Source organism: Clavelina lepadiformis, chromosome 5, assembly GCF_947623445.1.
Source record: "Clavelina lepadiformis chromosome 5, kaClaLepa1.1, whole genome shotgun sequence".
NCBI classification, from domain to species: Eukaryota; Metazoa; Chordata; class Ascidiacea; order Aplousobranchia; family Clavelinidae; genus Clavelina; species Clavelina lepadiformis.
The window spans coordinates 846,367-870,979 of NC_135244.1; the positions used below are offsets into that span (position 1 = coordinate 846,367).

The 24,613-nt window shown below is 36.4% G+C and overlaps 7 protein-coding genes across 11 annotated transcripts; all 7 read left to right on the plus strand.

Annotated features, from left to right (window-relative positions):
• Positions 1-712: 712 nt before the first annotated feature.
• On the plus strand, positions 713-1,923 carry LOC143460071 (uncharacterized). 2 transcript variants are annotated; one of them, XM_076957439.1, is made up of 3 exons: positions 713-844; positions 1,132-1,575; positions 1,654-1,923. In XM_076957439.1, exons 1-3 carry the CDS (start codon positions 841-843, stop codon positions 1,812-1,814), a joined length of 609 nt encoding a protein of 202 aa, XP_076813554.1. In that variant the 5' UTR covers positions 713-840; the 3' UTR covers positions 1,815-1,923. The 2 variants fall into 2 exon arrangements, with proteins under 2 accessions (XP_076813554.1, XP_076813555.1); XM_076957440.1 differs by having other exon boundaries at positions 1,135-1,575.
• On the plus strand, positions 1,785-3,304 carry LOC143460070 (uncharacterized). 2 transcript variants are annotated; one of them, XM_076957437.1, is made up of 3 exons: positions 1,785-2,113; positions 2,181-2,417; positions 2,594-3,304. In XM_076957437.1, exons 1-3 carry the CDS (start codon positions 1,909-1,911, stop codon positions 3,058-3,060), a joined length of 909 nt encoding a protein of 302 aa, XP_076813552.1. In that variant the 5' UTR covers positions 1,785-1,908; the 3' UTR covers positions 3,061-3,304. The 2 variants fall into 2 exon arrangements, with proteins under 2 accessions (XP_076813552.1, XP_076813553.1); XM_076957438.1 differs by having other exon boundaries at positions 2,609-3,304.
• Positions 3,305-7,234: 3,930 nt separating this feature from the next.
• Positions 7,235-8,502, plus strand: LOC143460972 (uncharacterized). The gene is made up of 3 exons (XM_076958680.1): positions 7,235-7,360; positions 7,622-8,164; positions 8,243-8,502. Exons 1-3 carry the CDS (start codon positions 7,348-7,350, stop codon positions 8,500-8,502), a joined length of 816 nt encoding a protein of 271 aa, XP_076814795.1. The 5' UTR covers positions 7,235-7,347.
• Positions 8,499-9,841, plus strand: LOC143460971 (uncharacterized). Its single transcript, XM_076958679.1, has 3 exons — positions 8,499-8,703; positions 8,770-9,006; positions 9,187-9,841. The coding sequence occupies exons 1-3, from the start codon at positions 8,499-8,501 to the stop codon at positions 9,633-9,635; spliced, it is 891 nt and encodes a 296-aa protein (XP_076814794.1). The 3' UTR covers positions 9,636-9,841.
• A 1,545-nt stretch (positions 9,842-11,386) lies between these two features.
• LOC143460977 (uncharacterized) lies at positions 11,387-13,743 on the plus strand. Of its 3 annotated transcripts, none has more exons than XM_076958686.1 (7): positions 11,387-11,645; positions 11,907-12,014; positions 12,093-12,261; positions 12,348-12,553; positions 12,621-12,860; positions 12,940-13,020; positions 13,091-13,743. In XM_076958686.1, the coding sequence occupies exons 1-5, from the start codon at positions 11,642-11,644 to the stop codon at positions 12,731-12,733; spliced, it is 600 nt and encodes a 199-aa protein (XP_076814801.1). In that variant the 5' UTR covers positions 11,387-11,641; the 3' UTR covers positions 12,734-12,860; positions 12,940-13,020; positions 13,091-13,743. The 3 variants fall into 3 exon arrangements, with proteins under 3 accessions (XP_076814801.1, XP_076814802.1, XP_076814800.1); XM_076958687.1 differs by having other exon boundaries at positions 11,910-12,014; XM_076958685.1 differs by lacking the exons at positions 11,387-11,645; positions 11,907-12,014; positions 12,093-12,261; positions 12,348-12,553 and having other exon boundaries at positions 12,743-12,860.
• Positions 13,744-15,464: 1,721 nt separating this feature from the next.
• Positions 15,465-24,337, plus strand: LOC143458760 (uncharacterized). The gene is made up of 7 exons (XM_076955616.1): positions 15,465-15,705; positions 15,977-16,369; positions 16,452-16,563; positions 16,708-16,877; positions 16,945-17,190; positions 17,270-17,350; positions 23,886-24,337. Exons 1-7 carry the CDS (start codon positions 15,702-15,704, stop codon positions 24,335-24,337), a joined length of 1,458 nt encoding a protein of 485 aa, XP_076811731.1. The 5' UTR covers positions 15,465-15,701.
• LOC143458691 (uncharacterized) lies at positions 22,409-23,085 on the plus strand. The gene is made up of 2 exons (XM_076955544.1): positions 22,409-22,846; positions 22,925-23,085. The coding sequence occupies exons 1-2, from the start codon at positions 22,411-22,413 to the stop codon at positions 23,083-23,085; spliced, it is 597 nt and encodes a 198-aa protein (XP_076811659.1). The 5' UTR covers positions 22,409-22,410.
• Positions 24,338-24,613: the final 276 nt, after the last annotated feature.

Genomic DNA, 24,613 nt, shown 5'->3' on the forward strand with positions numbered 1-24,613 from the left:
TTATTATTCAAGTCGTAAAATCTTCATATAGAATGATAAACAAAATCTTATGTGTTGATGTCAACACTGTATAAATCACTGTTTAAATCACCGTCATTGTTTAAATTGGTTCCAGTAATTTGGGTAATATTCATGAAATACATCTTTTCCAATTGATTCGTCTGCTAAGTTATTTCTACTATGCTTAAAATATTCATGTTTTATGGCGAAGAAAAAATTAAGTACCTTTAAACCCGAATTATTAAGTTTCCATACGAAGAAAACCGGAACCTTATAACAGCAGAATTGGTATAACATTAGTTGGGAGAGCCCAGAGATGCGCAGGATGACGTGCTTGACGTCAATCATCCTGTGTGTGACCAATTTGCCTTTAAAAATTGTTAACTCGCTTTTTATGCGCGAGGCTATTATTGCCTAATTAGTGATTTCGTGATGGTGACGTAGGAAGATTCCAATCTGTACTGGCGCAGGCTGCGGAGCGGTTTTCACAAGAAACAGTTTTCGTTTTGTTGTTTGCGTTTGAAGTTGTGTGATGGTTTACAACCTTTAAATATTTGCAAAGTTTGAAAGTTGCAGAGCCAGACATAAATGAGGATGGGTTTGTCGACAAGTGCTGCAACGCAGGTGTTTGAAATTTTGACTAGTTCTTTTGGATTTTATGATGTCATAATCAGATCTGAGCAGTAAACCTCACACCTCAACCTGTTGCTACAGATTTTATGTTTTGTTTAAGTTAAAGTTCTGACTGTGCCGAGACTGTTAAAAACCAAGATTTTACATAAAACGATTCGACATTTTCCCCCGGGAAAATTATTTTTAAGTTAGGCAGATATCTTAAAAATGTGTAAGTATTTGTTGAAAATATTTGATGTTACTGGTTATTTAATATATTTGTTGTTGTTGTTCCTAAGATTCATTGGTGCTAGATGTTCGAACACTAAATGAAAAATTGCACTATTCCTCCCTAACTCAGTTTTTCAACCTGTTAGAACTAACCATTGTGCTTTTTCACTTCAAAAAAATTTCAAGAAAAATAAACTCCCAGCTTACAATATTCGACCTGTAGTAATATTATGATCCTTGATTAAAAGCTGTGTTTGATGTAAAAGGATAATTTTGCATTTATTTTAGCAGATAGAAAGAAAAAGAAACACGATACAGGAACGGTTTTATCCAACGAACAAATCAAGATACTTGAGAATGAGTATCAACGCAGCAAATACATCAGCTTTGATAGACAGAAAGAACTTGCTGAGGAATTCAATGTGAAAGTATATGTGATTACAGGATGGTTTCTTGAACGTCGTTCAAATGACCAATATCAAGCCAGAGAGAAAACTAAGCTACCGCCAAACTCAATTAACCTCAACGAAAACGCTTCTCCAAGCTCATCGTTGTTTACAACAGCGACACCTGTGGCAGGACTTCAGTCTGTCGACTCTAGTCCGACGTCTTACTTTCCATTCCACCATTACATGACGTTTCCAAGTCTAGATGGAGTTGGTCCGACAAGTGTGACGTCACAAGGAAACAGCTCAAGATCTGGCCAAGCTGCTGTTGCCGACACCACGCCGAGTATGTTATTGTGTAACAAAAATTTATTAAGAGATTTGCTATAAACCAACTGATATTTCTCGATCGTTTTTACTTCAGCAAGTAGTCAGCAAAACACAACAATCCAACATCAGTATTCGAATCAGCAGGGAGTCTTACGGAAGAAAGAAGTTCAACACCGCCCTGATTACAGCGACTTTGAAAAAAGAAAATCTGATATATTATCGCATTTGAACTCCTTCATTCTAAGGAACTTATAACTAAAAAGAAAGCAATAGAAGGAGAACACGTGTTGTACCACCGGCGATATCTTTGGATGTGTCTGTGTTACTTGACCGTTTTTAATTGTTTAGGATGAAGAGGTTTGAATCCAACCGACATGAGCTTGAAACAAGCGACGCTGCCAATATTATGAAGCATACACAAGGAAGCTTCGACGAGCAGCATCGAATTCATTCCTCCTACCACGGTCAATCTTCGCATCAACGCCAGGTCAGTGATGACGCAGCAGCTTCATCGTCATATTCTGAAATGGCTTCGTTCACCAACTCTGCACCAGGTAAATATATTTGGCGATATTAAAGTAAGTTTTAAAATCCAGGTAATATTTTCCAGTTATTTTTCAGCTGAAGAAATTCCATTTGACTGTCGAGATCAGGATTTTACAATGAAGCAGTTGGATTTTTTGGAGGATGAATTTGTTTACTGGGAAAGCCTCCAACCTTTGAGATTGTGGTACATTTCTTGTGCACTCAAAGTACCCGAATGGATGGTTGAACGGTGGTTTGAGATAAGACGCAAATCAATCAAACAGACATCAAAGAGAAAGTTTCCAACGTCTGCATCAAACACCCAGAGCACAGGTATGCCTCATGTACATACACCGTATATATGTATTGCAGTATAGGAACGTGTTGAATAATCCCGCCTCGTTGCATGAAGAACAGTAGTAGTAGTAGTAGTAGTAGTAGTCAAGACGTAGTCAGGATATTAATGAGATTTAATGACGTAACAATTTACTTCTTTTAATAATAACCAGGTAGACGTCTACTAGATTTAGAGGAGGAACCTAAAAAACCATCCAGGAAGCGTTGGGCATATTCAGACGAACAGAATGCCGGATTGCAAGTAGCTTATGACGAAAGTCGCTTCCTTACTAACGAGAGAACAATTGCTCTGGCGATATATTTCGTAATACCTGTACGACGAGTGGAAAACTGGTTTCACAATCGTACCAGGACACGTCGAGGAGCTTACTTAAAGCAGAAGAGACTTGACAAAATACAACAAAATAAACAGAGTACTTCAAGCTCATCGTTGGCAGCATTACCGTCATCACACATCCACAGACAAGATCCATCTCAGCAAGATGGGAATGAGCTGGACTACCTCGATGGAAATTTGACTAAGAAAATCGACCAATCCAATGAATTGGCTCCACTTGACGTCTATGACGTGATCCATGTTTTAGGTGATCAGCAAGATGACGCCAATGAACCAATTTAACAGAGCAAGTTGCCCCCCGGGTTTTCTTGTTATTCATTGTTTATCTTGGACGATCTTAATTGATTTTATGAAAGCTTGTTGCAACAAGATAATTTATAACCGCTGTAAAGAATTTTTATTTGGCAACGATTTTCTTTTGATTTTAGAGTTGGTTTTCTACGTTTTATATCCGTTTTCCGCAAAATAAAATACAAGCATCATCGTTAAATACTGGTGCAACTATTAACTGCTACAGAGACCTTGTCAAGGATTTCGATATTGATGAAAAAGTACTCTGGATTATACAAGATGCAATATTGTCAAGAAGAAACTATTAAAATCAACGTTGAAAGCAGTGATTTTGTCGAAATAAGAAGGTCGCAACTTGCTCGAAGATTCCAGCAAAGGTTTTTGTTTCTGATTTCTATCTTTTTCTATTTCTATTTCTATCTTTCTTTCTGATTTCTATCAAGTAGATCCAGTTGCAAAAATAAAAACAATTTGCGTTGATCATTTTGGCTTTGAACGTGTAGTGAGTGACTGCTTACGTCGAATTTTAGATTCCTTCAGTTTATGTGAATGTACCGTAATAGATAGTTCTTAAAATGTTTTGGCAATTATGATGGTGGGATACAAAATCTCATCTAAGTGACCAAGCTTATTTAGAATTAAATACAAATTGAGAAATGTTACTTTGAATTGTTTAAGATAGGCCTTCGGATGGGCCTACAGCCAATTAAGTGCAAAGGAGCTTGGACGAGAAAACTACTGTGTGCATCAGTTTGTATGTTTTTCCTGATATATTTTCTTAATATCATGGAAGTGAAGCCACGTTTAGACTTTACAATTTCAGTATTTTTATCCTCCAGAGGGCACCATTTGCAAAAGTACTGTGTTGGCTACATACATTTAAACAAATTGTTACCTTAATACATTCGCTCCATGTAGTAGCTTATTATTCAATAATTATTTGAAAACCGAGCATTAATGTTTAACGTTTATTTCATTTTGCGTTAAAAATGTTTAAAATGAAACAACTAGCGCTAAAATCGACATGAATTCTTTGCAATATTACCTGTCAGAGTATATGACAACAGAAACCAAACATTATTTGAAGCAATAAGCTTCCATAAAACAAACACAATTGCTCTAAAATAAACAATGTCACGCATTAATAAAAGTTTTAAAGCAACACATAATTTTATTTTTGCGTGTTACCGCCTTCATGATGATCATTTAAGTTAGCTATGGTGTCGTTATTTGGAGCCACAAAGCTATTAATTGCATGATAACAGTAGTCAACTTTTGACAATGACAACGTTATTGGACTTGAACTGCAACTCGAAGTGATGAAACAAGGAGCTTCTTTCTTGCATGCATGTCGGCGTCTTTAATCCGGGCTTTATATTCTGATTTTCGTTCCGAAAACTCTGAAGTTTACAGTACCTCAAATTTCGGTTGAACAAAACGTTTGGATGCTTTAAGTTTCTTTGTGATCCCTGTCAATCTGCAATGAAGGGAGAAGCAACAAATTGCATCTTTTAAAATCATCATTTTTTCCAATGAAAATTCTATCTAGTTTTCACATCTGGATCGAGTGCTTTTTGCTGAAAAATCCATGTTTTTAAAACTTAATTGGTTTTACAAAAACTTTTATTTCAACAATGCTAAATATGTCTACCTGCTGTAGTACACATAGAAGAAATGCCGGATTGCAAGTAGCTTATGATGAAAGTCGCTACCTTAGTAACGAGAGAACAATTGCTCTGGCGGTATTTTTCGTATTAGCTTTCCATCGTGTACAAAACTGGTTTGGTTCTTGTACCAGGAGACGTCGAGCTGGCTTAAAGCAGAAAAGACACGAAGGAAACAAACAGAACCAACAGAGTACTTCAAGCTCATCGGTGGTAGCATTGACGTCATCACACATCCACGGGCAAGATCCGTCTCAGCATGATGGGAACGAACCGCAATACTTCGATGGAAATTTGATTAACGAAAACGACCAATCCAATGAATTGGCTTCACTTGACGTCTATGACGTGATCCATGTCTTAGGTGATCAGCAAGATGACGCCAATGAGCCAATTTAACAGAGCAAGTTGCCCACCGGTTTTCTTGTTATTTGTTGTTTATCTTGGACGATCTTAATTGATTTTATGAAAGCTGGTTGCAGCGAGATATTTTATAACCGCTTTAAAGATTTTTTATTTGACAACGATTTTCTTCTGATTTTAGAGTTGGTTTCCTACGTTTTATTGCCGTTAACCGCAAAATAAAATACAAGCATCATCGTTAAATCTTGTTTTAATTATCAAATGCTACAAAAATTAAAAAACGACAAGTAAGAGAATATTTTTTAATTGAAATATGTTTTCTCCAAAGTACGATTCAATGCGTTTCTGCAAGACCTTTTCAAGGACATTGACGTCATACTGCAACTGTTAGAATCAACATTGAAAACAGTGATTTTGTCGAAATAAGAAGGGTGCGCAACTTATTAAAAGACTCCAACAAATATATTTTTTTGAGCTGTATCAAGTAGATCCAGTTGGAAAAATAAAAACATTTTGCATTGATCATTTTGGCTTTAAGCGTGTAGTGAGTGACTGCTCTTATCGAATCTTAGATCCCTTCAGGTTATGTAAATGTAACGTAATAGATAGTTCTTATAAATTTTTTGGCAATTATTATGGTGGGATACAAAACTCATCTAAGTGACCAAGCTTGCTTAGAAGCAAATGCAAATTTAAAAATGTTACTTTGCATTGTTTAAGATAGGCCTTTGGATGGGCCTACAGCCAATTAACCATAAAAGAACTTGGACGAAAAAACTGCTGTGTGCATCATCTTTTATGTTCCTACTGATATAATTTCTTAATGTCATGGAAGTGAAATCACGTTAAGACTTTACGGTTGCAGTATTTTTATCCTCAAGAGAGCGCCATAATCAAAACTACTGTGTAGACTACATAAATTAAAACGCATTATTACCTTAATACAGTCGTTCCATGTAGTAGCTTATTATTCAATAATGAATTTCAACCGAGCAATAATGCTTAAAGTTTATTTCATTTTGCGTTAAAAATGTTTAAAATAAAATAACCAGCGCTAAAATCGAGGCGATTCCGAATTCCTATTCCTATTATATTCCGAATTCGAATTTCGAATGCGAATGCATTCGAATGCGAATTCCTATTACTTATTACCTTAATACAGTCGTTCAATGTAGTAGCTTATTATTCAATATTTATTTGCAACCGAGCATTAATGCTTAAAGTTTATTTCATTTTGCGTTAAAAATGTTTAAAATGAAACAGCTAGGGCTAAAATCGAGACAAATTCTGTGCAATATCATTTGTCATTATATAAGACGACTGAAACCAAATATTATTTGTTGCAATAACCTTCAATAAATCAAACACAATTGTTCTAAAATGAACAGTGATATGCATTAATAAAAAATTTTAAGGCATCTAGATATTCGGTGAAAATATTCCTTTTCTTTAAAACATATATTTTTCTGCAGAAACCATATCGCTTGAACCATTTAAAAGTCATTTCATGCTTTAAACAGTACTGGCTCCGTGCTTTGAATACATGATTTTGTTTCTGTTCATGGAACGTTTTTACAATCAACCTGTGTGTGATCAATTTGCCTTTAAAAATTGTTAACTCACTTTTTATGCGCGAGGCTATTATTGCCTAATTAGTGATTTCGTGATGGTGACGTAGGCAGAATCCATTTTGTGCTGGCGCAGGCTGCGGAGCGGTTGTGAAAAGAAATAGTTTCGTTTTGTTACTTGCGTTTGAAGTTGTGTGATGGTTTGGAACCTTTAGAAAGTTTGCAAAGTTTGAAACTTGCGGAGCCAGACATAAATGAGGATGGGTTTGTCGACAAGTGCTGCAACGCTGGTGCTTGAAATTTTGACTAGTTCTTTTAGATAAAAAGCAAGGCAATAAATCTTACAGTTTTGTGATGTCATAATAAGGTCGGAGCTATAAACCACACACCTCAATCTGTTGCTAAAAATTTTACTTTTTACTTACATACGTTTAAGGTTTGCTTGTGCTGAGAATGCTAGAGCTTTGTAATTTTTTAATAAACTTTTACAATATTGCTTCTTTAGAAAACTGAGTTCATAATCATGTCTGATCATATTCAGCAACAAAACTAAACTCTATTTGTTGTAACAGATGTTACTTAAGTTAAAGTTCTGACTGCGCCGAGTCTGTTAAAAATTAAGATTTTACGCAAAACGCTTCGTTATTTTCACCCTGAAACCTTGTTTTGAAGTTAAGGAAGAAATGATTAAGATGTGTAAGTATTTGATGATATATTTGTTGTTGTTGCTCAGATGCATTGTTGCTAGATTTTCTAGCACTAATGGAAAAATTGCACCGTTTCTCCCTAGCTAGTTGTCAGTTTCAACCTGTTAGAACTTACCAGTGTGCTTTTTCATTTCAACGAAACTCCAAAACAATAAAGCTTCCAGTTTACGATATTCATCTTGCAGAAATATTATGATCCTTGATTAAAAGCTGTGTTTGATGTCAAAGGATAATTTTACATTTATTTTAGCAGATCGAAGGAAAAAGAAATACGATACCGGAAAGGTTTTATCCAAGGAACAAATCAAGATACTTGAGATTGAGTATGAACGCAACCAATACATCAGCATAGATAGGCAAATACAATTGGCTGAGGAATTCAATGTGGACTTACGTGATATCAGAGAATGGTTTCTTGATCGTCTCGCAAATGACGAGTATAAAGCCAGAGAAAAAGCTAAGCTACGACCAAACTCAAATAACCTCAGCGAATACGCTTCGTCAAGCTCATCGTTGTTTACAACAGCGAAACCTCTGCCAAGACTTCAGCCTCTTGACTTCAGTAGATTAACTGCAAGTCCTGCAGCACATGCGACTGACTCTGGCTTAAATGACTTCTACGATGATCTTCTCCAATATCCGCACGTGGGCGGGGGTTTACCGCATAACCTTTACTTGAAACCCCAGCATTACATGACGTTTCCAAGTCTCAATGGAGTTGGTTCGAAAATTATGACGTCACAAGGAAACAGCTCAAGATCTGGCCAAGCTGCTGTTGCCGACACCACGCCGAGTATGTAATTGTGTAACAAAAATTTATTAAGAGATTTGCTATAAACCAACTGATATTTCTCGATTGTTTTTACTTCAGCAAGTAGTCAGCAAAACACAACAATCCAACCTCAGTCTTCGAATCAGCAGAGAGTGTTGCGGAAGAAAGAAGTTCAACAAAGCCCTAATTACAGCGACTTCGAAAAAAGAAAATCTGCTATATTATTGCATTTGAACTCCTTCACTTCAAAGAAACTTATAACTAAAAAGAAAACAATAGAAGGAGAACACATGTTGTACCACCGGCAATATTTTTGGATATCTCTATGTTACTTGACCGTTTTTACTAGTTTAGGATGAAGAGGATTGAATCCAACCGACATGAGCTTGAAACAAGCGACGCTGCCAATATTATGAAGCATACACAAGGAAGCTTCGACGAGCAGCATCGAGTTCATTCCTCCTACCACGGTCAATCTTCGCATCAACGCCAGGTTATTGATGACGCAGCAGCTTCATCGTCATATTCTGGCCTGGCTTCGTTCACCAACTCTGCACCAGGTAAATATATTTGGCGATGTTAAAATAAGTTGTAAATCCAGGTAATATTTTCCAGTTGTTTTTTAGCTGAAGAAATTACATTTGACTGTCGAGATCAGGATTTTACAATGAAGCAGCTGGAGTTGTTAGAGGACGAATTTGGTTACTTCGAAAGCCTCCTACCTTTGAGATTGTGGCACATTTCTTGTGCGCTCAAAGTACCCGAATGGATGGTTGAACGGTGGTTTGATAAAAGACGCAAATCAATGAAAGAGACAACAAAGAGAAAGTTTCCAACGTCTGCATCAAACACCCAGAGCACAAGTATGTCTCATGTACAATGCACCGAATGTATGTAGTGCTGTATAGGAACGTGTTGAATAATTCCGCCTCGTTGCATAAAGGACAGTAGTAGTAGTAGTCAAGACGCAGTCAGGGTATTATTGAGATTTAATGACGTAACAATTTACATGCTTTAATAATAACCGGGTAAACGTCTACTAGATTTAGCGGAGGAACCTAAAAAACCATCCAGGAAGCGTTGGGCATATTCAGACGAACAGAATGCCGGATTGCAAGTAGCTTATGATGAAAGTCGCTTCCTTACTAACGAGAGAACAATTGCTCTGGCGATACACTTCGTATTACCTTTCCATCGTGTAGAAAACTGGTTTCGTTCCTGTACCAGGAAACGTCGAGCTGGCTTAAAGCAGAAAATACACGAAGGAAACAAACAGAACCAACAGAGTACTTCAAGCTCATCGTTGGTAGCATTACCGTCATCACACATCCACAGACAAGATCCATTTCAACAAGATGGGAAAGAGCTGGACTACCTCGATGGAACTTTGATTAACGAAATCGACCAATCCAATAAATTGGCTCCACTTGACGTCTATGACGTGATCCATGTCTTAGGTGATCGGCAGGATGACGCCAATGAGCCAATTTAACATCGCAAGTTGCTCTCCGGTTTTCTTGTTATTCGTTGTTAATCTCGGGCGATCTTAATTGATTTTATGAAACTGGTTGCAGCGAGATATTTTATAACCGCTTTAAAGAGTTTTTATTTGACAACGATTTTCTTCTGATTTTAGAGTTGGTTTCTTACGTTTTATTGCCGTTAACCGCAAAATAAAATACAGGCCTCAACGTTAAATCTTGTTTTAATTATCAGATGCTACAAAAATTAAAAAATGACAAGTAAGAGAATATTTTCTAACTGAAATATTTTTTCTCCAAAGTACGATTCAATGCGTTTCTGCAAGACCTTGTCAAGGACATTGACGTCATACTGCAACTGTTAGAATCAACATTGAAAACAGTGATTTTGTCGAAATAAGAAGGGTGCGCAACTTATTAAAAGACTCCAACAAATATATTTTTTTGAGCTGTATCAAGTAGATCCAGTTGGAAAAATAAAAACATTTTGCATTGATCATTTTGGCTTTAAACGTGTAGTGAGTGACTGCTCGTATCGACTTTTAGATCCCTTCTGGTTATGTGAATGTAACGTAATAGATAGTTCTTATAAATGTTTTGGCAATTATGATGGTGGGATACAAAAACTCATCTAAGTGACCAAGCTTGCTTAGAAGCAAATGCAAATTTAAAAATGTTACTTTGCATTGTTTAAGATAGGCCTTTGGATGGGCCTACAGCCAATTAACCATAAAAGAACTTGGACGAAAAAACTGCTGTGTGCATCATCTTTTATGTTCCTACTGATATAATTTCTTAATGTCATGAAAGTGAAATCACGTTAAGACTTTACGGTTGCAGTATTTTTATCCTCAAGAGGGCGCCATAATCAAAACTACTGTGTAGACTACATAAATTAAAACGCATTATTACCTTAATACAGTCGTTCCATGTAGTAGCTTATTATTCAATAATGAATTTCAACCGAGCAATAATGCTTAAAGTTTATTTCATTTTGCGTTAAAAATGTTTAAAATGAAACAGCTAGCGCTAAAATCGAGACAAATTCTGTGCAATATCATTTGTCATTATATAAGACGACTGAAACCAAATATTATTTGTTGCAATAACCTTCAATAAATCCAACACAATTGTTCTAAAATGAACAGTGATATGCATTAATAAAAAATTTTAAGGCATCTAGATATTCGTTGAAAATATTCCTTTACTTTAAAAAATATATTTTTCTGCAGAAACCATATCGCTTGAACCATTTAAAAGTCATTTCATGCTTTAAACAGTGCTGGCTCCGTGCTTTGAATACATGATTTTGTTTCTGTTCATGGAACGTTTTTTCAATCTTCCTGTGTGTGATCAATTTGCCTTTAAAAATTGTTAACTCACTTTTTATGCGCGAGGCTATTATTGCCTAATTAGTGATTTCGTGATGGTGACGTAGGCAGAATCCATTTTGTGCTGGCGCAGGCTGCGGAGCGGTTGTGAAAAGAAATAGTTTCGTTTTGTTACTTGCGTTTGAAGTTGTGTGATGGTTTGGAACCTTTAGAAAGTTTGCAAAATTTGAAACTTGCAGAGCCAGACATAAATGAGGATGGGTTTGTCGACAAGTGCTGCAACGCTGGTGCTTGAACTTTTGACTAGTTCTTTTAGATAAAAAGGAGAGCAATAAATCTGACAGTTTTGTGATGTCATAATCAGGTCGGAGCAATAAACCACACACCTCAACCTGTTGTTAAAGATTTTACTTTTTACTTACAGACGTTTATGATTTGCTTGTGCTGAGGATGTTAAAGCCATGAAACTTTTATCAAAATTTTACATTATTGTTTCTTTAGAAAACTGAGTTCATAATCAGGTTTGATCAGACTCAGCAACAAAACTAAACTCTGTTTGTTGTAACAAATGTTACTTAAGTTAAAGTTCTGACTGCGCCGAGTCAGTTAAAAATTAAGACTTTACGCAAATTGTTTCGTTATTTTCCCACTGAAACCTTGTTTTGAAGTTGGAAGAAATCATTAAAATGTGTAAGTATTTGATGATACATTTGTTGTTGTTGCTAAGATGCATTGTTGATAGATTTTCTAGTACTAATGGAAAAATTGCACCGTTTTTCCCTAGCTAGTTGTCAGTTTCAACCTGTTAGAACTTACCAGTGTGCTTTTTCACTTCAACTGAACTCCAAGACAATAAAGCCCCTAGCTTACGATTTTCATCTTGCAGAAATATTATGATCCTTGATTAAAACCTGTGTTTGATGTCAAAGGATAAATTTACATTTGTTTTAGCAGATAGAAAGAAAAAGAAAAACGATACCGGAACGGTTTTGTCCAAGGAACAATTCAATACACTTGAGAGTGAACATGAACGCAACCGATTCATCGACACCACGCTGAGTATGTAAATGTATAACAAAAATATATTGAAAGATTTGTTATAAACCAACTGATATTTCTCGATTGTTTTTACTTTAGCAAGTGACCAGCAAAACACAACAATCCAACCTCAGTCTTCGAATCAGCAGGGAGTGTTGTTGAAGAAAGAAGTCCAACACCGCCCTGATTACAGCGACTTTGAAAATAGAAAATCTGAAATATTATGGCATTTGAACTCTTTCACTTCAAAGGAGCTTATAACTAAAAAGAAAGCAATAGAAGGAGAACACGAGTTGTACCATCGGCGATATTTTTGGATGTGTCTGTCTTACTTGACCGTTTTTAACTGTTTAGGATGAAGAGGTTTGAATCTAACCGACATGAGCCTGAAACAAGCGACGTTGCCAATATTATGAAGCATTGGCAAGGAAGCTTCGACGAGCAGCATCGAATTCATTCCTCCTACCAAGGTCAATCTTCGCATCAACGCCTGGTTAGTGATGACGCAGCAGCTTCATCGTCATATTCTGACATGGCTTCGCTCACCAACTCTGCACCAGGTAAATTTATTTGGCGATATTAAAACAAGTTTTAAAATCCAGGTAATATGTTTCAATTGCTTTTCAGCTGAAGAAAGTCCATTTGACTGCCAAGATAAAATCGATTTTACAATGAAGCAGCTGAACTTTTTAGAGGATGAATTTGGTTACTCCGAAAGCCTCAAACGTTTGAGATTGTAGTACATTTCTTATGCGCTCAATGTACCCGAATGGATGGTTGAACGGTGGTTTGAGATAAGACGCAAATCAATCAAAAAGACAAAAAAGAGAAAGTTTCCAACGTTTGCATCAAACACCCAGAGCACCGGTATGTCTCATGCACATGCACCGTATGTATGTATTGCTGTATTGGAACGTGTTGAATAATCCTGCCTCGTTGCATGAAGGACAAGTCAACGCGGAAGCAGCAAACTCGCTGCCATCAACAAGCAGCGCAAGTTCTGAACAACTTGCAGAATGTAGTCAAGGTAATATTTTTGAGATTTAATGACGTGACAATATACATGTTTTAATAATAACCGGGTAAACGTCTACTAGATTTAGAAGAGGAACCTGAAAAACCATCCAGGAAACGTTGGGCGTATTCAGAAGAACAGAATGCCGGATTGCAAGTAGCTTATGACGAAAGTCGCTACCTTAGTAACGAAAGAGCAATTGCTCTGGGGATACACTTCGTATTACCTTTCCATCATGTACAAAACTGGTTTAATTCCTGTACCAGGAGACGTCGAAGAGATCGTTTAAAGCAAAAGAGACATGAAGGAAACAAACAGAACCAACAGAGTACTTCAAGCTCATCGGTGGTAGCATTACCGCCATCACTCATCCACAGGCAAGATGCATCTCAGCTAGATGGAAACGAGCCGCACTATCTCGATGGAAAGTTGATTAACAAAATCGACCAATCGAATGAATTGGCTCCACTTGACGTTAGTGACGTAATTTATGTCTTAGGCGATCAGCAAGATGACACCAATGAGCTAATTTAACAGAGCAAGTTGCCCCCCGGTTTTCTTGTTATTTATTGTTTATCTTAAACAATCGTAATTGATTTTATGAAAGTTTATTGCAGCGAGATATTTTATAACCGCTTTAAAGAGTTTTTATTTGACAACGATTTTCTTCTGATTTTAGAGTTGGTTTTTTACGTTTTATTGCCGTTAACCGCAAAATAAAATACAAGCATCATCGTTAAATCTTGTTTTAATTATCAGATGCTACAAAAATTAATAAACGACAAGTAAGAGAATATTTTTTAATTGAAATATTTTTTCTCCAAAGTACGAATCAATGCGTTTCTGTAAGACCTTGTCAAGGACATTGACGTCATACTGCAACTGTTAGAATCAACATTGAAATCAGTGATTTTGTCGAAATAAAAAGGGTGCTCATCTTGTTAAAAGACTCCAACAAATATATTTTTTCGAGCTGTATCAAGTAGATCCAGTTGCAAAAATAAAAACATTTTGCGTTGATCATTTTTTTTTAAACGTGTAGTGAGTGACTGCTCATATCGACTTTTAGATCCCTTCAGGTTATGTGAATGTTACGTAACAGATAGTTCTTATAAATGTTTTGTCAAATATGATGGTGGGATACAAAAACTCATCTAAGTGACCAAGCTTGCTTAGAAGCAAATGCAAATTTAAAAATGTTACTTTGCATTGTTTAAGATAGGCCTTTGGAAGGGCTTACAGACAATTAACTGCAAAGGAACTTGGACAAGACAACCGCTGTGTGCATCATCTTGTATGTTTTTACTGATATAATTTCTTAATATCATGGAAATGAAATCACGTTAAGACTTTACGGTTTCAGTATTTTTATCCTCAAGAGGGCGCTATATGCAAAAGTACTGTGTTGGCTACATAGATTTAAACAAATTGTTACCTTAATACAGTCGTTCCATGTAGTAGCTTATTATTCAATACTGATTTGCAACTGAGCAATAATGCTTAAAATTTATTTTATTTTGCGTTAAAAATGTTTAAAATGAAACAACTAGCGCTAAAATCGAAGCAAAGAATCAGCAAAAACAAAAAATGAATTAAGATTTCATTAAAGTAATTGGGGTCTTTACCTACCATACTCTTGATTTTCTTTTTATTAATTTTGCTTTGTCCTTTATTTTATGCTACTGTTCATTTATTGTTATTGTTGTTGTTCTATTGTTCTATCACAATAAACAAAAAAGATCGGAAAAAAACATTAAAACACATTCCTATTACTTATTACCTTAATACAGTTATTCAAAATAGTAGCTTATTATTCAATGTTTATTTGCAACCGAGCGTTAATGTTTAAAGTTTATTTCATTTTGCGTTAAAAATGTTTAGAATGAAACAACCAGCGCTAAAACCGAGGCAAATTCTGTGCAATATCATTTGTCGGAATATATGACAACAGAAACCAAATATTATTTGTTGCAATAATCTTCCATAAATCAAACACAATTGTTCTAAAATGAACAATGATACGCATTAATAAAAATTTTAAGGCATCTAGATATTCGGTGAAAATATTCCTTTACTTTAAAACATATATTTTTCTGCAGAAACCATATCGTTTAAAACATTTAGAAATCATTTCATGCTTTAAACAGTGCTGGCTCCGTGCTTTGAATATATGATTTTGTTTCTGTGCTCGGAGCTTTTTTCAATCTTCCTGTGTGTGATCAATTTACCTTTAAAATTTGTTAACTCACTTTTTGTGCGCGAGGCTGTTATTGCCTAATTAGTGATTTCTTGATGGTGACGTAGGCACTGGCGCAGGCAGCGGAGCGGTTGTGAAAAGAAACAGTTTTGTTGTTGTTGTTTGCGTTTGAAGTTGTGTGATGGTTTGCATCCTTTAGAAAGTTTGAAACTTGCGGAGCCAGACATGAATGACGATTGGTTTGTCGGCAAGTGCGGAAACCTGGTGCTTGAAATTTTCACTAGTTCTTTTAGATACAAAACAATGCCAGTTTTCTGATGTAATAATCAGATCCCAGTAGTAAACCACACACCTCGACCTATAGTTACAGATTTTATGTTTTGTTTAAGTTAAAGTTATAACTGTGCCGAGACTGTTGAAAATCAAGATTTTACATAAAACCTTTCGACATTTTCTACGAGGAAACTTATTTTTAAATTTTGGCGGCAATTTTAAAATGTGTAAGTATTTGTTGAAAATATTTGATGATGAATATTTTGTTGTTGTTGTCCTTAAGATGCATTGGTTCGAATACTAATTGCGAAATTGCACTATTCGTCTCCAGCTAACTCAGCTTTGCAACCAGTTAGAACTAATCATTGTGCTTTTTCACTTTAACAAAAGTTTAAGACGAAGAATCTCCCAGCTTACAATATTTGACCGGTAAAATTATTATTATCCTTGATTAAAACCTGTGTTTGATTTCAAAGGATAATTTTACATTTATTTTAGCAGATGAAAAGAAAACGAAACACGATACCAGACCGTTTTTATCCAAGGAACAAATCAATATACTTGAGATTGAATATCAACGCAGCAAATGCATCAGCTTTGATAGACAGAAACAAATTGCTGAGGAATTTCAAGTGAAATTATCTGCGATTACAGGATGGTTTCTTGAACGTCACTTAATAGACGAATATAAAGCCAGAGAGAAAACTAAGCTACCGCCAAACTCAATTAACCTCAGCGAAAACGCTTCGTCAAGCTCATCGTTGCTTACGCGAGCGACATCTCAGCATAACATGACGTTTCCAAGTCTTGTTGGAGTTGGTGCGACAAGTGTGACGTCACAAGGAAACAGCTCAAGATCTGGCCAAGCTGCTGTTACCGACCCCACGCTGAGTATGCTATTGTTAATATAAACAAATACAGTAAAACGTTTTTAGATAAACAGACTGACATTTCTCGATTGTTTTTACTTTAGCAAGTGACCAGCAAAACACAACAATCCAATTCCACACTTCGAATACGCAAGGAGTGTTGCGGAAGAAAATATTCTACCACTGCCCTCAAAGCTGCATCCCCGAAAATAAAAAGTTTGTTATAACATCGCATTTGACCTCCTTAACTCAAAGGAACTTATAACTAACAAGAAAGCAATAGAAGGAGAACACTTGTGTGGTATCATCGGCGATATCTTTGGATGTATCTATGTTACTTGGCCGTTTTTAATTGTTTAGGATGAAGAGGTTTGAATCTAACCGACATGAGCCTGAAACAAGCGGCGCTGCCAATATTATGAAGCATACACAAGGAAGCGGTCAATCTTCGCATCAACGCCAGGTCAATGATGACGCAGCAGCTTCATCGTCATATTCTACCCTGGCTTCGTTCACCAACTCTGCACCAGGTAAATATATTTGGCGATGTTAAAATAAGTTGTAAAATCCAGGTAATATGTTCCAATTGCTTTTCAGCTGAAGAAAGTCTTTTTGACTGCCAAGATCAGATCGATTTTACGTTGAGGCAGCTGGATTTTTTGGAGGACGAGTTTGCTTACAATCAAAAGCTCGATCTTTCCACAGGTAGATTGGCGTACCTTACAAGTGCACTCAGAGCACCCCCAGGCAAGATTGAACGGTGGTTTGAGAATAAACACAAATCAATCAAAAAGAAAAAAAAGGGAAAGTTTTCAACGTCTGCATCAAACACCCAAAACACCGGTATGTCTCATGCACATGCACCGTATGTTTGTAGTGCAGTATGGGAACGTGTTGAATAATCCCGCCTCGTTGCATGAAGGACAAGTCAACGCGGAAGCAGCAACCTCGCTGCCATCAACAAGCAGCGCAAGTTCTGAACAACCTGCAGAAAGTAGTCAAGGTATTATTTTTGAGATTTAATGACGTGACAATATACATGTTTTAATAATAACCGGGTAAACGTCTACTAGATTTGGAGGAGGAATCTAAAAAATCAACTCGAAGCCGTTATGCGTTTTCAAAAGAACAAGAGGCCGGATTGCTAGTAGCTTATAATGAAAATCCCTACCTCAACAACAAAAGATCTCTTGCTTTGTCTTTGGGATTGCAAATACCTTTCCATCGTATAAGTGGTTGGTTTCATAACCATACAAGAAGACATAAATCTCTGAAGAGACATGAAGAAAAAACAACAAAATAAGCAGTACTTCAAGCTCTGGGTTGGTAGCATTGACATCATCACATTTCCACAGGCAAGAACCGTCTCAGCAAGATGGGAACGCGCCGGACTACTTCGATGGAAGTTTGATTAACGAAAACGACCAATCCAATGAATTGGCTTCACTTGACGTCAGTGAAGTCATCCATGTCTTAGGCGATCAGCAAGATGACGCCAATGAACCAAACTAACATCGCATGTTGCCCCCCGGTTTTCTTGTTATTCGTTGTTTATCTTGGACGGTCTTAATTGATTTTATGGAAGATTATTGCAACGAAATATTTTATAACCGCTTTAAAGAGATTTTATTTGGCAACGATTTATTTTGATTTTTGTGTTTTTTTACGTTTTAATGCCGTTTACCGCAAAATAAAATACAAGCATTGTCGCTAAATACTGTTATAACTATCAGCTGCTACAAAGACCTTGTCAAGGATTTTGATATTGATGAAAAAGTTCTCTGGATTATACAAGATGCAATATTGTCAAGAAGCAACTGTTAAAATCAACATTGAAAGCGACGTCTTACATCGCTACCCCTAGGGCCTAATTGGTATATAGCATCTCGAGTTTATTTTCTGATTGTGTGAAGACGGTGGAATCTGTGTTGGTGTGGTGTTGCGCTAGGCTGGTAAGTGTTGGGCGAGTGTTGAATTGAGTCTACGTTTGGAGTTTTTAGAAGAAAGATGGTTGTTTTTATCTAAGAAATGCTCATAAAAGTTAGTAAAGCAAGAGGAGCTAATTGACTAGCTGTAAAGCGGGAAGTTTCCTGGCTGAGAAAAAGTGTGGTTACAAGTTGACTGCCAACAACGACCAAATCAAGAAAGTCGACTAATTCGGAAGTTATTTCACCTGCAAAGGGAAATGTAATAATGGAATGAAACGGTTGTAACAACTGTCTTGTGATGCATTTTAAAATCTCCGCGCAATTCTTGCAAATCGAAATTTAGCTCTGAAAATGCGACATAGCTCCCGCAATGTTATGTCATATCTGTTTTTATATGGTTTTGAAAGTTGAACATTGAACAAGCAAACTGCTAAAGGAATAAAGGCATTCTAAATGTGGTCCAGTGGATGATGCAGATGGGGTGACAGTGTTACTATAATTATGAAGTTCTTTAAAGGGCGAAAACTACAAAATCGCTTTGAAATAAAATGCATAAGGGACAACTCAGTCTCATTGGACACATCACAAGAAAGGTGAGGTTGGATCTATGGTATTTTAGGTAGCGATACAAAAGTTAAGGTTCCCGCTGAAAGTTTGATGGAAACGTTCACAGATCGCTCACCTGTGAGAAAGATGATTTGTCAAAGTTCGCCAAACGAATGAGATACCGTGGCAAAATAATATTTCGCACTGTTGTTTATTTGTATTTTGTGTGTTTTCCTCGCTTGATTTATTTTGTTAGTGTTGTATCACCCTGACTTCTTTTGTCCACTGTCTTATTTGATTTTGTTCTTTTTGGCGCTTCATTGGTTTGATGTGGTCGAACGCGTAATCAATGCCTGTCTTTTTCCGATTGGTGTCCCGCATTTGCTTCAGGCGTGAGTAGTTGCCTTCCTGAAAAAAGTAGTGGCCTTTTAATTCAGTGTACGTTTGAGTGTTCAGAGCGAGGACCTGTCATTTTTTTGATCTCTCGGATCTGCTGTTGGTGTTTTTTGTTACACTTTATTAACTTATTTTACATGTGTGTTTGTAACTTTAAGCTCCAAACGGAGATGAATTTTAAATCTCTCATGAGAATGCAATCAACCTGCTGTGCACAACGTTCGTTGGTTTTGAGGGGCCCGTGAAAGCGGTAGAAAACGTACCTGGCAGAGGAAAATCTGTAAAAACACCTCCCAGAAGATGACAATATACTTCTTCTCTAAAGTATGGTTTAACCGAGTTTCTGTTAAGAAATCTCTCTCATGCATCAATCGCAAATTATTAGAGCTTTAGACTTTTCCTTTTTAAAGAACTGCTGATAAAAAAATGTTTTAATTGTTTAATAAAATATTTTACTTGTTTTGAACTGTTGCAAAACTTGATCTTTGCTGTTTTAAAGGAGCTTAGAAAACATTTTTAAATGAAAACAAATCTGCCACCTAAGCGTGCTTAAGACGTTAAAATCAACCAATTATTGTTGTTAAAGGAGCTTTCCCTTGTTGATTGTACCCTGGTTTTGCTAAAACACTCAACCACCAACTGACGCTTCAACAATGAGTTTAAAGCAACACTGCGTCCTCGTTTTCTGCATTAGTAAATAAAGTTTTTTAATTTCGCAATTTTGCGGGATTGCTTTGCAATACAGAAGCTCTCGCTCATTTTCCAATAATTTAAATTATCTTTTTTCTTATCTATGCCAGTCATCTACACTGATTGAAAATTATAGAACACATTAAATTTTTACACCCACATAACCCTCATACCTCGGTGAAAAAGATGACCGACTTATGTCAAGTAAATTTGATGAACCTCTCTATGCTTCATTCTACTATTTGTACGGTATTTAGAGAATGTCGAAACAGCGGAACTTGTTCAAAGACTCCAACAAATGTTTTTTTTTTCTGATCTGAATGAAGTAGATCCAGTTGCAAAAAATAAAACATTTTGCATTAATCATTTTGGCTTTAAACGTGTAGTGAGTGACTGCTCATATCGACTTTTAGATTCCTTCTGGTTATGTGAATGTGACGTGATAGATAGTTCTTAACATGTTTTGGCAAATATGATGGTGGGTTGGAAATTTGTAGAAAATGGAACTCCGCGGACTTCCCCATTGTTGTCAAGCATTCCCAATTGTAAGCTTCGAGATTTCCAGCACCAGATTTAAGTTGATGTTGTCTGAACCGTTTTAACCAAAATTTAATGTAAAATAAGAAACAGAATATACTTTAGTTTGGCACGTTTTAAGTTTCACAGTTCACCTGAAGAAGCAAGCTAATGCTTGCGAAAGCTCGTGTCGAAAAGTATAAAGTTAACCTTAAGAGTGCCAGATTTAAGTTGTTTGATTTTATGGTGTCAAAAACGCTAATTTAGAGATTGCTTCTTACAGGCGGCGAAGAAACTTCGGGAAGTGAAACAGCACATCACAGGGCGGACGCATTTGCTCATTTCATTCATTGAAAGAACCCTGTAGTTGGGTGACCTGTTTGAAGAACAGATTAAGAACATTTGCAATAAAAATCTGTGCAACAGCTTAACCATAAAGAAACTTGAGTAAGACAGCTGTTCTGTTCATCATCTTGTATGTTCTTGCTGATATATTTTCTTAATGTCATGGAATTGAAATCACTTTTAAACTTTACCGTTTCAGTATTGTCATCCTCAAGAGGGCGCCATAATCAAAACTACTGTGTAGACTACATAAAATGAAACGCATTATTACCTTAATACAGTCGTTCAATTTAGTAGCTAATTATTCAATAATTATTTGCAACCGAGCAATAAACTTTAAAATTTATTTTATTTTGCGTTAAAAATGTTTAGAATGAAACAACCAGCGCTAAAATCGAGGCAAATTCTGTGCAATGTCATTTGTCAGATCAGAGTATATGACAACAGAAACCAAATATTATTTGTTGCAATAACCTTCAATAAAACAAACATAATTGTTCTAAAAATGAACAATGATATTCATTAATAAAAATTTCAAGGCATCTAGAAATTCGGTGAAAATATTCCTTTACTTTAAAACTTATATTTTTCTACAGGAACCATATCGTTTAAAACATTTAGAAATCATTTCATGCTTTAAACAGTCCTTGCTCCGTGCTTTGAAAACATGATTTTGTTTCTGTGCATGGAACGTTTTTGCAATATTCCTGTGTGTGATCAATTTACCTTTAAAAATTGTTAACTCACTTTTTATGCGCGAGGTTATTATTGCCTAATTAGTGATTTCGTGATGGTGACGTAGCCAAATTCCATTTTGTGTTGGCACAGGCTGCGGAGCGGTTGTGAAAAGAAACAGTTTCGTTAGTGTTTTTTTTCGCTTGCAATTGTGTGATGGTTTGGAACTTTTAGAAAGTTTGCAAAGTTTCAGTGCCAGACATAAATGAGGTTGGGTTTGTCGACAAGTGCTGCAACGCTGGTGCTTGAATGTTTGACAAGCTCTTTTTGTTAAGAAGGAGAACAATAAATCTGACAGTTTTGTGATGTCATAATCAGGTCGGAGCAGTAAATCACAACCTCAACCTGTTGCTAAAGATTTTACTTTTTACTTACAGACGTTTAAGGTTTGCTTGTGCTGAAAATGTTAAAGCCATGAAACTTTTATCAAAATTTTACATTATTGTTTCTTTAGAAAACTAAGTTCATAATCAGGTTTGATCAGACTCAGCAACAAAAATAAACTCTATTTGTTGTAACAAATGTTACTTAAGTTAAAGTTCTGACTGCGCCGAGTCAGTTAAAAATTAAGACTTTACGCAAATTGTTTCGTTATTTTCCCACTGAAAGCTTGTTTTGAAGTTGGAAGAAATCATTAAAATGTGTAAGTATTTGATGATATATTTGTTGTTGTTGCTAAGATGCATTGGTGCTAGATTTTCTAGCACTAATGGAAAAAATGCACCATTTGTTCCCAGCTTTCAGTTTCAAACTATTAGAACTAACCATTGTGCTTTTTCATTTTAACGGATCTCCTTTAAATTATGCTCCCAACTTACGATATTCCTGTTGCAGAAATATTATGATCCTAGATTAAAACCTGTGTTTGATGTCAAAGGATAATTTTACATTTATTTTAGCAGATAAAATGGAAACGGAACAAGAAACCAGAACGGTTTTATCCCACGAACAAATCAAGATACTTGAGATTGAGTATGAACGCAACCCATTCATCACCATTGGTAGACAGAAACAAATTGCTGAGGAATTCAATGTGGACATAATTGTTATTAGAAGATGGTTCCTTGAACGTCGTTCAAATGACCAATATCAAGTTAGAGAGAAAACTGAGCTAGGGCCAAACTCAATTAACCTCAACGAAAACGCTTCGTCAAGCTCATCGTTGTTTACAACAGCGACACCTGTGGCAGGACTTCAGTCTGTCGACTCTAGTCCGACGTCTTACTTTCCATCCCACCATTACATGACGTTTCCAAGTCTCGATGGAGTTGGTCCGACAAATGTGACGTCACAAGGAAACAGCTTAAGATCTGGCCAAGCTGCTGTTGCCGACACCACGCCGAGTATGTAATTGTGTAACAAAAATTTATTAAGAGATTTGCTATAAACCAACTGATATTTCTCGATTGTTTTTACTTCAGCAAGTAGTCAGCAAAACACAACAATCCAACCTCAGTATTCGAATCAGCAGAGAGTGTTGCGGAAGAAAGAAGTTCAACACCGCCCTCATTACAGCGACTTTGAAAATAGAAAATCTCTTATATTATGGCATTTGAACTCCTTCATTCAAAGGAACTTATAACTAAAAAGAAAGCAATAGAAGGAGAACACGTGTTCTACCACAGGCGATATCTTTGGATGTGTCTGTGTTACTTGACCGTTTTTAATTGTTTAGGATGAAGAGGTTTGAAACCAACCGACATGAGCCTGAAACAAGCGGCGCTGCCAATATTATGAAGCATACACAAGGAAGCGGTCAATCTTCGCATCAACGCCAGGTTATTGATGACGCAGCAGCTTCATCGTCATATTCTGAAACGGCTTCGTTCACCAACTCTGCACCAGGTAAATATATTTAGCGATATTAAAATAAGTTTTAAAATCAAGGTAATATTTTTCCATTCCTTTTCAGCTGAAGGAAGTCCATTTGATTGCCAAGATAAAATCGATTTTACTATGAAGCAGCTGAACTTTTTGGAGGACGAATTTGTTTACTGCGACAGTCTCCAATCTTTGAGATTGTGGTACATTTCTTGTGCACTCAAAGTATCCGAAACGAAGGTTGAACGGTGGTTTGAGATAAGACGCAAATCAATCAAAAAGAAAAAAAAGAGAAAGTTTCCAACGTCTGCATCAAACACCCAGAGCACAGGTATATCTCATGTACATGCACCGTATGTATGTAGTGCTGTATATGAACGTGTTGAATAATCCTGCCTCGTTGCATGAAGGACAAGCCAACGCGGAAGCAGCAACCTCGCTGCCATCAACAAGCAGCGCCAGTTCTGAACAACCTGCAGAAAGTAGCCAAAGTATTATTATTGAGATTTAATGACGTGACAATTTACATGTTTTAATAATAACCGGGTAAACGTCTACTAGATTTAGAAGAGGAACCTGAAAAATCATCCTGGAAGCCTTATGCGTTTTCAGCAGAACAGAATGCCGGATTGCAAGTAGCTTATCGTGAAAATCCCTACCTCAATGACGAGAGAACATTTGCTCTGGCGATATATTTCATAATACCTGTACGTCATGTGGATAAGTGGTTTCATACCCGTACCAGGACACGTCGAGGAGCTTACTTAAAGCAGAAGAGACTTGAAGAAAAACAACGAAGTAAACGGAGCACTTCAAGCTCATCGGTGGTAGCATTGACATCATCACACATCCACAGACAAGATCCATCTCAGCAAGATGGGAACGAACCGCACTACCTCGATGGAACTTTTATTAAGAAAATCGACCAATCCAATGAATTGGCTCCACTTGACGTTAGTGACGTAATCCATGTCTTAGGCGATCAGCAAGATGACGCCAATGAGCCAATTTAACAGAGCAAGTTGCTCTCAGGTTTCTTGTTATTCGTTGTTTATCTTGGACGGTGTTCATTGATTTTATGAAAGCTTGTTGCAACAAGATATTTTATAACCGCTGTAAAGAGTTTTTATTTGGCAACAATTTTTCCTTGTTTTTTTTTGTGTTGTTTTCTACGTTTTATTTCTGTTTACCGCAAAATAAAATACAAGCATCATCGCTGAATACTGTTATAACTATCAACTGCAAAAAAGAACTTACCGAGGATTATGATATTGATGAAAAGCTCTCTG